The sequence below is a fragment of the Carlito syrichta genome, unplaced genomic scaffold, assembly GCF_000164805.1.
Source record: "Carlito syrichta isolate Samal-C Ts95f unplaced genomic scaffold, Tarsius_syrichta-2.0.1 Scaffold314849, whole genome shotgun sequence".
Lineage (NCBI taxonomy): Eukaryota > Metazoa > Chordata > Mammalia > Primates > Tarsiidae > Carlito > Carlito syrichta.
The window spans coordinates 109,017-122,555 of record NW_007258945.1 but is presented as its reverse complement, the minus strand read 5'-3'; the positions used below and the strand labels follow the sequence as shown (position 1 = coordinate 122,555).

The following is a 13,539-nucleotide window of genomic DNA, read 5'->3' as shown; positions in this document are numbered from 1 at the left end:
CAATCAAGCTTTCTGCCAAAGCCTCTCCAATTTTAATGCAGTACAAGTATTTAATATGTTTCTGCTCTGTTTAAGGCCCTCTCTAGGTACTGGAAGGGGGGAGGGAATAAACAAATTGTAAAGTACCTCTCCTCTGGGTTTATAAATTGGGAGATGGAATGAATCTGTGCGCTAACAGATCGTGATGAAATAGAAGAGGAGATACTCATGCGTAATATCTGGGCTTTCAGTAAACCAGCATAAACTTCCCTTGCAACAATACTCTGGAGTAAGCACTGTTATTACTTCTGTCTTACTGACATGAAAACTGAGATTTGCAAGGTCAAACATTTTTTGTAGGTGTTGGAGTTGGAATTCTACATCTGTGGTTGCTATCTCCAAAGGTGTCCCTCTCCACGCTGGCTAAAGGGTCTAGAGAATCACAGATCTGGGAACCACGTGCAGAACCTGAGAGGGGATAGATTTCTTGGAATTTGGTCCTGGGAGCAGGTGGTCTTTCTCTGATGGCTTCTGTTCCTTAAAGGGTCTCTCTCGGCTTCAGAGAAGTCAGTCGACCTCTCTCCTACTCCCTGGGCTGACTTAGTAGATTCTGACTTCTGGCATTCTTCCCACCAGGGATGCTGTGCCATCCTCTCCCAGAATGTGTACCTCCAGATCTGGCCAGACTTTAGATCTAAGCAGTTCTTCCAGGCTAGACACAGTTAACTTACACAACATTTACTTTCGGGACCTGAGTGCACCCTTTAGTCTTCTCGTGTGTGCCTCTACTGCCTGATAACGTAAGATGCGACTGTGAAGTTGTACCATATATCCACTGTGGCCTTAATATTTAGGGTGTTGCATGAAACAGCAGGCATATTGTTACAGAAAGCACCAGCTTTATGACAACCGCCCTTCACATATTGGATTTTAGATAAATAAGCACTTACTGCCCCCGGAGCAGGATCCCTACTCCAGCCTCTCGTTTCTCTTATCCTCTTCCACCTAGAGAGAAATCTGGCAAGCTTCTCCCCCCATTTACCTCTCTCGCCTCCCCAATTTAGTCTCAAATTCCTTATTTATAAGAGTGGACCATAAGAGGACGTACCTGATAGTCTCATGATCGCTGTTCAGGAAAATGACTTATGATGGACAAAGCACTGTATTCCTGGGCCACATAGCAAGTGAAATCCTCAATATATATATATTTTTTTCTTCTACCACATTCTTGTGCTTCTCCCATCTGTATTCCACCTCCGTTGGGGCAGCTGGGACCCCTCCTTCTTCCATTTTTTTTTTTTTTTTTTTGAGCTGGAGTCTCACTGGGTCGCCCAGACTGCTGGGCTCCGGCGATCCTTCCACCTCAGCCTTCCCAGTAGCCGGAATTACAGGCATATGCTACCACACCTGGCTGATTTTTTGATTTATTATAGAGATGAGGTCTCACTGCCCAGGCGGATCTCAAACCTGCGGGTTCAGGCAATCCACTCACCTCAGCCTCCCAAAGGCACGGGGATTACAGGCTGAGCCACCGAGCCCGGCTCTTTCTTCCATTTTTACCCCCCCCAACATCTCAACTGAAACCAGTGAACACATGAGTAAAATCCAATCTATGTCCAATAAATTACGCGTTCATTCACCAATCTTTTATAGAGGGTTATTGCCTTTTTAAAAATTATTAATTTGTTCATGAGGTTTATGGGAAAGCCTGCATAAGCCAGGAAATCTAGCTCAGATTTTTTTTAAAATGTGGAACAAGAACATAGACCTTTGAGAAGCCATCTGAGAGCAATGTCCGACTACATGTTGTTTGTTTTAAATCAAGCCTCTCGAAATATTCAACATGGTTTTCACAGAAACTGACTTTTTATACTCGTGTTGATGGCATTATGGTTGTGCTATAAAATAAAAATAATCGATTAAATTATTTCACTGGAAAACGAAACCTACCCCTAGTGTTGACTCTTGGTCAGGAAGCAGCAGGGCGTGTGGGACTTGAGTGTGAGTTTACGTGCAGCCCAGAGCATCCAGTGCTGGGGACACAGGTGGGGGATACGGGGACAACCATGGGAGCCACTCCATGATGGGTTAGGAAAGCGGCCACTGGACCATATTTTTTCCTAACAGCTTGAATATGAGTCGCACCTGGTTTTTGCCTCTGATTTCCAGCGTGTGTCTTCAGAGCCTTCTCTCCGTGGTTCACAAACCTTTGCATGCATCAGAATCCACTACAGAACCTTTTCAAAGCAGATCCTTGGACTTCCTTCCTAGACCCACTAAACCAGAGTTTCTGGAACTCTGGATCTGAATTTTTAGCAGGTTTTGCAGGTCATCCTTTTGCAGGAAGATCGGAAACCCACTGAATTTTACCAGTTTTTATGTTTGAACCTAATGTTCTCGGAGAGTTTATTCTTTGAAGAGTGTCAGTCTGCAAACACAGCCTGCGTGGTAGAGTTGTCTTGGAGATGACATGGTTTGCTTCTGCTCAGAGTGTCTGTGCCTCTCTTGTTGCAAAGGCCAACACGGGAGCGTGTCTTGTTCTTCACGTACACCTTGGATACGGTTGGAGGTGTCCGCATAGCACCCTCACGAAAAACACTTACTGAATAAACACGATGCGAGAACCAAGGTGGAGGCATTTCTTTTTTATAGTTTTCCGAGGACTATTTTGGTCCCCATGCAAAGTAGATAGTCGCATTAATAATTTGATTGGCAGCTAAAATGTGAACATTAACTTTCCTTTTTAATTTTACAAATTTAGATACTGATTTATTATTTTGCCTTCAGATGTATGATTCCATTTGTTTATTTTAATTTACAGGTGTGACACTTTTATTACCTATTCGGCACATTTAACAGATGGGAAAATACAAATGTGTAGATAATTACAGTGTGTCTAAGTTATGAATTTTCCATACCAGCCAGAATTCCCCAAGCACATTAACGTGATTTACTTGCAAGCTGTTTGATGATACGACTAATCAGTTTGTTTCGTCCCTTATAGTGGGGTTGTCCAGACTCTGAAGAAAGGGGAAGTTTTTTTGTATGAAATTGGAGGAAATATTGGTAAGCATGTTTTTTTAATACTTTGCATTCCATATGCTGATTTGACATTGCCAGCAGTTACTGTTTATATCTTTGGAGGATAAAAGGGAAATTAGTTATAAAATATAACATGCTTTTAGATGCTGAATATTGTGGATTTGTTTAATGGTCTGACCTTTCTCTTCAGGCTTTATGTGACCCCCTTCTGTACAAATGCCCATCTATGTTCAATCTTGGCAAAGGCAACTTCCCAATATAATAGGAAAAACTTCTAGAAGGGTTAATAATGCAAGTTTTTCAAGGTTTCTTTCTCTTTTATACTCTCATGTCATAATAAAGGAAATTTCTGAGCTTATGTAAGATAACACTGTTATTGCATAGTACTTGATATTTTTAATAAAGGCAGATTTTTCCCATAGTCTGTTTCCTACTAACGTTTATACACACACACACAAACACACACACACACACACACACACACACACACACACACACATAGTTTAGAAAATAGAAATAGAAACAGTGAAGTGATTTTCACCATGTTCTATATTTTATTTTGCTCTTTTGTAATTATCAGGGGGTCTTACTCATCTCTTTTTTTTTAATTAAAAATAAACCTTTTCTCTTTTTTTTTTTTTTTTTGGCTCTCTAATATGGTAAGGTTAAAATTGTTAAGAAATAGGCCAGGCGTGGTGGCTCACACCTCTAATCCCAGCACTTTGGGAGGCCAAGGCGAGAGGATTGTTTGAGCCCAGGATTTGAGAGCAGCCCAGGCAACCATAGTGAGACTTCATCTTGACAAAAAATTTTAAAAATTAGCTAGGCATGGTGGCACATGCCTGTAGTCCCAGCTACATGAGAGGCTGTGGCAGAAGAATCACCTTGGTCCAGGAGGTTGAGGCTGCAATGAGCCATGATCATGCCACTGTATTCCAGCCTGAGCAATAGAGTGAGACCCTCACTAAAAAAAAAAAAAAAAATAGATAAAAATAAAAAGCAAGTGAAGTAATGTTAAATTAAAAATAGTAATTGAAAATAATTGAAAAATACGTTTTGTGGGATTTTTCTTTTCCTGGGACTTAAAACTGTTAGTACATATTGAAGGTTGAATACAGAAATGTGAAGACGCATTCTTAAAATGTAAATAAACCATAACAGCACTAGAATTGTTAATTCCATTAGTAAAGATTTCCTAAATATTCATGTATTTAATTTTTTTATTTTAGACCTTAGGAATTATGTATAGTTTCTTTAATGGATTCCAAATGGTTGTCACTCTTAATGATAGTGAATAAGCTTTAAGGAACTATTTAAAAGCACATCACATAGAGTATTTTCAGCTTCCTAAATTAATTTGAAATCCATTCATTTAGAGAAAAACTACCAAATTGACTTTCCAATATTTTGGCCGATTCTTACAGTATTATGAGAAATAGGAAAGAATGTGAAGTAAGAGACTTGTAAGAGTTAAGTCATTGAGCTTAAGTTTAAAACTGCATCCCAGTCTGCCCACTGTATTTAACTGATAAAACATCTCTTTAACAGGGGAACGTTGCCTCGAGGATGACACTTACATGAAGGACTTGTATCAGCTCAACCCAAATGCCGAGTGGGTTATTAAGTCAAAGCCATTGTAGAAGACTTGACAAGCCATGGATAGCCACGAGGACCTCCCTGATAATTCTTGCTGAGTCAAGAGTGTACATAAAAGACATGGCCGGACTCTTACGATTCAGCTGTACCCAGCTATTAAAAAGTGACACTCTCAAGCCTTAAAAAGTAGATTTGTGCCGCTGCCAGAATTATGCTAATTATTATTAATGTTATTTTTAGAAAACAATTATTTCTGGAGTGTAAGGAAAGAGGCTTAATTAGTGTATGAGCTATTTTCATGTGCTCTGTGAAATGTGTCCAGATGTGACATCTCTTTTTTATTATGAGAATTTATTTTCTTCCCACTCACTTTTTTCCTCCTACAATCATATATACGATAATACACACTTTCTCACCTTTATTCCCTCCTCACATCTGCCTTCTCCCAATTAGGTTTGCTTTTTGACCAAGAACATAAATACCAGGTATGGCAAGTTGTGAAGACAGCATATATTAAAACATACCTAATTCCACAGTATTCCTGTCATTACAGGATGTTAGTATTCATCTCTGTGAACCATTTGTTCAAATACTAACATTCTACTTCTTCCTGCTGTATCACATGAGGTGATTTGCATTTTTCAGTTCATCTGACATATGTGCATAGAACTGTATCCGCCATCAAGAAAATAAGACTGTCAGAAGCTGCTAGTTATTACTGAACCATTAAATACTTATATACTAAGAATAAATAAACTATACCCATGTGAAATAACCGGATTATGGATAATGAGAGAGGAAACCAAATCATTTTATGTATGCTGTAGTCTTCCAAATGGAATTTAAAGTGTCATAGCTGACTCTACCTGTTGTCCTATTACCATCATAAATATGCATGATAGTATAATTCACTGATGGTTGAAGAATGTATTCTACTTAAAGAGGGATTTTTTTGTTTTTACTCCTGAATAAGTCTACTGGAAGAGTTATTCTTCCAGGTATAACACAGTCGTGTGAATGAGCTTTTGTTTGTGTACTCATTTTAAATAATCAGTTTATTAAAATGTTGAAGAACGTTAATACTATTCCCAGGGATTTTACTGCACCAACCATATTGTGACAAGAGATGTAAATAAGAGAAATGAAGTCAGAGAGATGTTAAATACTTTATGAGTCTAGAGCATAGTAAATAAAAGGTGATGTAAATGAATATGCACAATCTGTGTTTATGATACTTTTAGTAGTACTTTAGGAAAAACTACACATTCTCAGAAGCTCTTGATGCCACTCTAGTTAGGGGAGAAAATGCTGTTGATGAGAACAGTTGTAGATTTTTAGCATATAATTCCAAGAACAGCCTGTGGATGTGATTACTTAATTTTGTGGTGATTCGTGCCATTGCTTTATTTAAAGAGAAATTTTGTAATTAAATGCCTTTTTCTAAATTATCTTCTCTTGGAATCATTACTTGTCATCCTGTGTGTCTACTTTTTTGCTTTTTCTTTTCTTTGTATTGATAATTCTTTTTAGTTGACACAGGGACTGTTTTTTGGTAAGTCACCTCTTTTATTTCTGCTATTGTTTCTGTCCTTTTTAAGGTGGGAAGATGTGGGGTACGTGAACTTGTTTCCTTCCTTGGTTTTTTCTTTATTGCAAATTTCTATTCTTTAGGACTTTCAGAACACAGTTTATTCTATTTCTGATTTTGATAATGTGTATTCATTTCTCAGTAAGCAAAGTGATGCTTTATTAATGGTCTGATGAAAACGATATGAAAGAGAAATCAAGTCCTTAGCACATTTTGGGAGTGCACAACTTCAAAAGTACACAGCAGCGACTATGATGGTTTAAGTAAAAGGTTTTTGTAAAGCACATACCAACTAATTTCCACCACATTTACTAACTACCTGAAAGGGGAAGGGAGTGAATCACAATAGTTTGTTGATCATGAAAAATTACCAGATCTTGGTAAAGAAAAATGAAAATGCCATGTTATTTTGAGCCCTAAGCACTTATGACCTAGATTCATTGACATTGAACTATATTGCATTTAAGTAACAACAACAAAATCTATACTTCTACAGAGGAAAAACTTGACAGCATAGATCCTCAAGTATAAATTTCCTGGTATTAACTCAAATGCTATTGTTGGGCACATTTTTTTTTCCCCCTGGTAAGTTTTAAATCTCAGTATTTGTTTTTTTGTGTGACAGAATAAAAACAAATATATTTGATCTGAGTCTCACATCTTGAGTCCTAAGGCAGTTGCTGGCGAAGGGTAAAATTGCTGGTCTTTCTAAAAGTGTTGCTCTGTGACTATTTTGGTGATGCTTCCTGTTTTCTGAAGGAGGGTGTAATTATTCTTTGCATTTACACAATCTTTGATTCATGCAGCCATACAAGTTGATATAAATTCCCTGCTAACACTCTTTGGGAAATGCTGTTTATTTTACTGACTTCATGGGCTTTTTCATTAGCGTCTTTCTTGGTTTTCATTAAACAGGTTTGCACTTTCCTGCTGATTGTCTTGGTTCCTCACCTGGTCATCGGTAGGTGGCAGTATTGGTCAGGGATTCCTTTGAATCTCGACTACAGGACTTTTTTTTTTCCCTCAAATGAATGCATTCATCGGTAAGTAGCTAAGACACAGTGCCAGGGTCTGCTTGGCAGTTAAGTAAGAACTCTGTGAACTTCTTGCTTTGGTTGCTGAGTCTGAAATTGTCAGTAATAATCTGAGTTTCTATGTTTCATCTATTTATCTGCTCTTATCCTTAAACCATTGAGTAGGAAGGGAGGGAGGACAGGAGATTTTTCTGAGCCAAAATTAAACTTTTGGCAATGTCTATTTCAAGCAGAAGGATTATGACAATAGACAAGGCAGTGAACCAGGAAAGTAAATGAAGGGATGTCTAAGATAAGAGTGCATAATGATCTTTGCCTTTTTTTTGGTGTATAGATGTTTTTTATTTTGGCTCGAGGGTTACGTGTACAGATTTGTGCCATGAATATATTCCATGATGGTGAGGTTTGGGCTTCTGTTGAACCTGTTACCCAAATAGTCAACATAGTACACAACAGGTAGATACTTCTTGATTCAACAAATATATATTGGGCACTTACATATGTGCCAGGCATGTGTCTACCCTTGAGATACCTCAGTGAACAAAATAACGAGAAGCCCTGATCTCATAGAGCTTACATTCTAGTGGAGGGAGATAATGAATGAATAACATGAAATAATCCAATTATATAATGGAAATAAACCCATTAAAAAGTAGGCAAAGGACACAAATATTTCTCCAAGGAAGACCCACAAGCGGCCAACAATAAAAAATGTTCAGTGTCACTAAGAGAAGTGCAAATCAAAATTACCAACGAGACACCATCTCACAATGGTCAGAACAGCTATTATTAAAAAGTCAAAAAGTGACACACGTCGGCAAGGTTGTGGAGAAAAGGGAATGCTCATACACTGTTGGTGAGAATGTAAACTAGTTCAACTCCTGTTGAAAGCAGTTTGGAGATTTCTGAAAGAGCTAAAGACAGATCTACCATTCGACCCAGCAATCCCACTACTGAATATATGCCCCAAGGAGCATACATTTTTCTACCAAAAAGACACTTGCACTCATAAGTTTACTGCAGCATCATTCACGATAGCAAAGACATGGAACCAGTGGAGGTGTTTATCAGCAGTGAACTGGATACATCCTATTTTGTACCAAATACTACGCAGCCATTAAAAAAACAAAGTCATGGCATTGGCAGCAACACGGATGTAGCTGGGAACCATGATTCGAAGTGAATTTTCACAGAAACAGCAAACTGAACACGTTCTCATTCATGTGGGTGCTAAACACGGGGCACATACAGGTACAAGGACAGGAACAACAGACACTGGACACTACTGAAGTTGGTGGGCGAAGGGGTATGAAAAAGGGATGCAAAGCTACCCACTGGTCACCATGCTCTCACCACAGGGGAAATGGAGACCGTTCATCAGAAACCTTGCCTTTACGCAATATACCTAAGTAACACACCTTCACATGTATTCGGATTCTAAAATAAAAAACAGTGACATTGTATGCTGAATGGTCGTTAGTGCAATGGAGACCAGAAAGATGAACAAGGTAAATGAGATGAAGGATTGATTGATGGAATCATTGCAGTATGCAACAAGGTGTCTCACGGAATCACTGAACGAATCCAAGTGAGAGAATTTCCATGTGAATGTCTGGAAGAAGCACATCCTAGCAAAGAAAGCCTCAAGAACGGGGGTCCAGAGAAGAAGCATGCCTTGCTGGCAAGGGTACCAGGGTGCCTGGAGAGGACCCAGGGCTGGTGAAAGGAGCAGATGAGGCCAGAGCAGTAACACCTGTGCAGGGGGTGCGGTCACAGAGGGCTTTGTATTAGGGTGAGTATAATTGTTCAGCTTACAGTTTATTGTTGAAATAAAGCACTGCTTATTGCTCAAGTCAGGACCGGCCTGAGAACGGAATCAGCACCCCCTGTTGGTGAGGGCAGTAGCTGTGGGGTGATGAGGTGCAGTCCGATTCTGGATATGTCTTTGAAAGCAGAGGCTGGGCTCGGTGACTCAGCTTGTCATCCCAGCACTTTGGGAGGCCGAAGCAAGAGGATTGCCTGAGCCCTCGAGTTTGAGACCAGCCCAGGCAACTTGGCGAGACCTTGTCTTTACAATAAATAGAAAAATTAGCCGGGTGTGGTGGCGTGTGCCTGTAGTTCTGGCTGCTTGGAAGGCTGAGGCGGAAGGATCAGAGGATCCCAGCAGGTTGACACTGGGATGGCTGTGAGCATACCACAGCACTCCAGCCGGGATGACGGAGTGAGACTCCCACTCAAAAAGAAGAAAGAGCCTATACAATTTCTGGTATAAGAGAAAGAATGCCTTTTTAATCAAAGATAAGCATGAGATTTTTTTTACTTGAGCCATTGGAAGGATGGAGTTTCCAGCAACATAGACAGAGAAGCAGAGGGTAGTCAGGCATTCTGAGGCTGAGAATTAAGGTGCTCAGTCATGGATGTATTGAATACGAAGGGCTGCTACATATCCAGTTGACAATTGTGTGAGCAGAAGACTGAGCCGGAGGTCTGGGCTGGAGTCACTGGCATGCATGTGGGCCTTTAACTGAAACCATGAGCTTGTGGGAGATCACCAAGGGAGTGATTATAGGTACAATGGATCAAATCACCAAGAGCTCAGCCCTGGAGCTGCCCGACATTTGGGACTGGGAAGAGAAGGACCCAGCGGACAGATGGAAAAGAAGCGACCTTGGAGATAACCGAGAGATTGTGGTGTGCCAGAAACCAAGTGAAGACGGAAGTGGCTACATCAGTGGCTACTTTGAGCTCCAATGAGCCAAATGCTAGGGATTGACCACTGGATTTATCTATGTGGAGGTCTTTGTTGACCTTGCTGAGCAATTTAGGTAAGGTGATAAGGATGGTAATGGTGGGGTTAAGAGAATGGAAAGAGAAGTAAAGACTGAATATGGACCGCACTTATAAGGAATTCTGCTGCTACCTAAGGGAACTAACAACAGGCACCAGCTAGCAGAAGCAGGAGGTGCTGAAAGAGGGCTTTAAATGCCGGGCAAAAGAGTTTCTGGAATTTACGCAGTTAGGCAACATTTTGAGAAGAGGTAACATGGATACACAAGTCGGACTACCTGGGTTAGCTAATGTGACCTGGACAAGTTACTCACCTGTGTCTCATTTTCTACTTGTGTAAAAATGATAGGAATATTTACTTCTTAGTGGCTTTGCTGGAATTAAATAATCCACGTAAAGATCTCAGCAGCATACTTGCCTGATAGTATTCCGTAAATGTGAATATTTTTATTAGTGGTTATTAAGATCAGTATTATTGGAGCTATACTATAAGAATAATCTCAAAATGTTCTACTGCTGTATTTTCTATTTTTTTCTTCAATATAGAGAAAAGATGTAACAGACCCATCAGTACAGATCACAACAAATAGGTGAGGGAATGGGGGAAGTGAGGGCAGCCCCTGTTTTAAGAATAACCAATCCCTCCTCCTTCTAGGTAATTCTGATATCATCTCCCATGAGCCTTCCTTTCTCCGAGTTAGGCAACAGTTTTTGGCTGTTTAAGGAATGTTCTTCTTTATCTCATTTAGGATTAGTGGTTCTAATCTATACTACCTTCACCTGGAAATCAGTGGTAGTAACTCTTCCTCAAAGTATCTGTGGTACTATAAAGGACACAGAAATAATTCTAGAACACCTATTTCCCCGAGCTTAGCTCAACTTTAAATATTACTTGTTTTATTTAAGGTGAGCGAACTGACCCAGAACAGAATTCTCTCTGAATCTCAGAGCAGGAGGTCTAGGAAGAAAAGTTCATTTTCCATCTTAACGCTTTGCTCACTCCTGGGACGACCGTGGGCCCCTTCAGTTGGGACTAGTCACTGCTGCTGGCAGAGGGTCGGTTTCTTTGTCTGGTTTTTCTGAGTGTGACATCTCAGATTTCAAACCTAGTAAGTATGAAATAGCAATCAGAATTCCACTTCCATGAAATTGGCCCCACATCTTGGAATCTGGACTTGGCATCCTTTTTACTTGCGTCCTAAAGTCTTGTGTGGAGTTGCTTGGCTCCGGCAGAAAGGATTTCATACACAGCCATTAGAACCTGCCTCCAAGTAAGCATTTCTTCAAGCCCTTCGGGTTGCTTTGAAGGGTTTCATGTGTTATTTCCACATGCGGCTGCGTACAGTTTAGGAGTCTAGGAGACGCAGATGGATCGCAAGGAACGTTGCCTCGATGGTCTTTCCAACGCAAGCCAAGACGCACTGGCTTTGTCGCAGCAAGCTTTTATCTTGAGATTTCGAGTCTTGATTTTTCAACTGAAGGAGCTCAGATAAGCTGGAGATGGAGCAACTCCCCCTCTGCTGTACTTCTCTTTTGATGTTTACCTCTCCCTGCACCTGGGCAGCTCAGCCCTGCCTCTTGTTGTATCTCCCATAACCTTTGCAAAATGACAGCTTGCATGGAATCTCTGCCACAAGTCACCTTCCCCTCCAGCCAGGGTGAACAAGGAATTTTCCCTGGAGGGAAGTTCATGAGGAGTAACAGTCAGTGGCCCGATTCTGAACAGTGGATCAGCTCAGTTTTTCTTTCTGTCCCCTGACGGCAGCCTTCTTACAAATACAAAAAGGGAGTGATGTGATCATTCCTGGTGCCTTCCAGCTCTCATTTCAGCGGGGGAAATCTCAGGGCATCTATTAGCTTTGCTTGCTTCTATCACCCAACTTGTATTATCGACAAAAGAAAAATTCGACTCTTAAAGAAGGAAAGATTTGTTTACAGCTTTATTGAAGATTATAATTTAGAGTACATTTTTAGAGTTTTTGTTAGACAGTTTTAATGTATTTTAATTTATAGTTTTTTATACAGGGGAAGATTTAGTATGTGAAAAATTGTGTTAACGTTTGGGTGTAAGGGTATATTTGGTTATAGTTGATAGGGCATCATTGTTGATTTTGGCAGGCATTATTTTATGTGTAAGAATAGGCAAGGACCACAGTCATTGATTTTGTAAGGAATGTCGTGTCTTAGGCAAGATATGTGGGAGGCTGTGTGCTCTATCCTGTATATTGTTTTTAAGACATTTTTTTGGAGCGCTGTCCTTTGTAACAGAATCCAGGAGACCAAAATTATGTTGGCAAGTAAACATGACTTCCTTTATTTGTAATTTTTATCTCACGGTATTTGGCAAGAGTGAATCCTGAGAACAGGAACAATCAACTGTGAGCGACTGCCCATCTCCATTTGTCCAAGAGTCTTGAAACACGTTCTAGGACATCATGCATTTCTTCATGTTAAGGAGAGAAAGAAATTAACATTGTTTATCCTTAAGAAACTACCAGGCTTAACTAGATAGTGCATTAATATATACTGTGAGCTCATTAGACAATTGTTTATGGTAAGGAATATTTTAAAGGTTCAGAGAGAAATATGACAATCCATTTGTTTTTCTCCTTTTTGTTTTCAACATTTTGGCACTCACCATATGCTGTTTCCTGGTTTACATGGTGATGGTGTAAACATCAATTGTATCATGCATTTCCACAAGATTAGATTTAGATTTGTGGATAGGATTGATACAGGCTGGTGAAGGGGAATATATTCTCAGCAAATTAACTCGCGTTTGAGGGAAGCAGATATAAGACAATAAGCTGTATAAGTAAAGTGGAAGCATGTAGGAACGGTGCTGTCAATTGGGTAACTGTTAATGGAGACAGTGGTATTTAGCGGTCCGAGCCAGCAGGTCAGAAATGAAATGATAAGACACAGAATTAGGCTTATGGCAGTGAAAAGTGAGAATGGGTTAGATCGATGTCACAGAGTTGGGGTCAAGCGGACTGGATGATTCCAATGGATGCAGAGGAGTGAGGGAAGGAAGTGTTAGAGACCCCTAAAAGATGATGGTGCGTTTTGCTGAGTTCCAGAACAGGAGAGAAGTACTGGTGAGAGATGAAGGGATTGGGGCAAGAGACGGGGGTGTTTTGGCTGTGGAAAGGAGAGGAAGTAAGTAAGGATATGTTGAGCGTGAGGTGTGTGAAGAGGCGGAACGGTTAGAAGTGAGACATATTTTAGGTAAGAGCTATTTGAAAAGTGGGTTTGGAGTCGATCATATTCAGTGATCTATCACAGGAACAAAGAACAGAGTTCCATATGTTCTCGCTCAAAAGAGGAACTTGAACAATTTTTTTTTTTTTGAGTTGAGTTCTCACTCTGTCGCCCAGACTGGAGTGCAGTGGCCACTCCCGGCCACCGCAGCCTCCACCTGCTGGGCTCCGGCGATCCTTCCGCCTCAGCCTTCCGAGTAGCCGGAATTACAGGCATGCGTTACCACACCTGGCTGATTTTTTGATTTATTGT

General features: G+C 40.3%; 1 protein-coding gene across 2 annotated transcripts in view; it reads left to right on the top strand.

Annotated features, from left to right (window-relative positions):
• ARHGAP18 (Rho GTPase activating protein 18) overlaps positions 1 to 6,062 on the top strand; it is a 156,191-nt gene extending 150,129 nt beyond the window's left edge. The window contains exons 14-15 of one of the 2 annotated variants that reach the window (XM_008072098.2): positions 2,984 to 3,045; positions 4,570 to 6,062. In XM_008072098.2, coding sequence (XP_008070289.1) covers positions 2,984 to 3,045; positions 4,570 to 4,661 — 154 coding nt within the window. In that variant the 3' untranslated portion in view covers positions 4,662 to 6,062. The remainder of the gene's footprint in view (positions 1 to 2,983; positions 3,046 to 4,569) is intronic. The other variant, XM_021705956.1, reaches the window with a different exon arrangement.
• Positions 6,063 to 13,539: the final 7,477 nt, after the last annotated feature.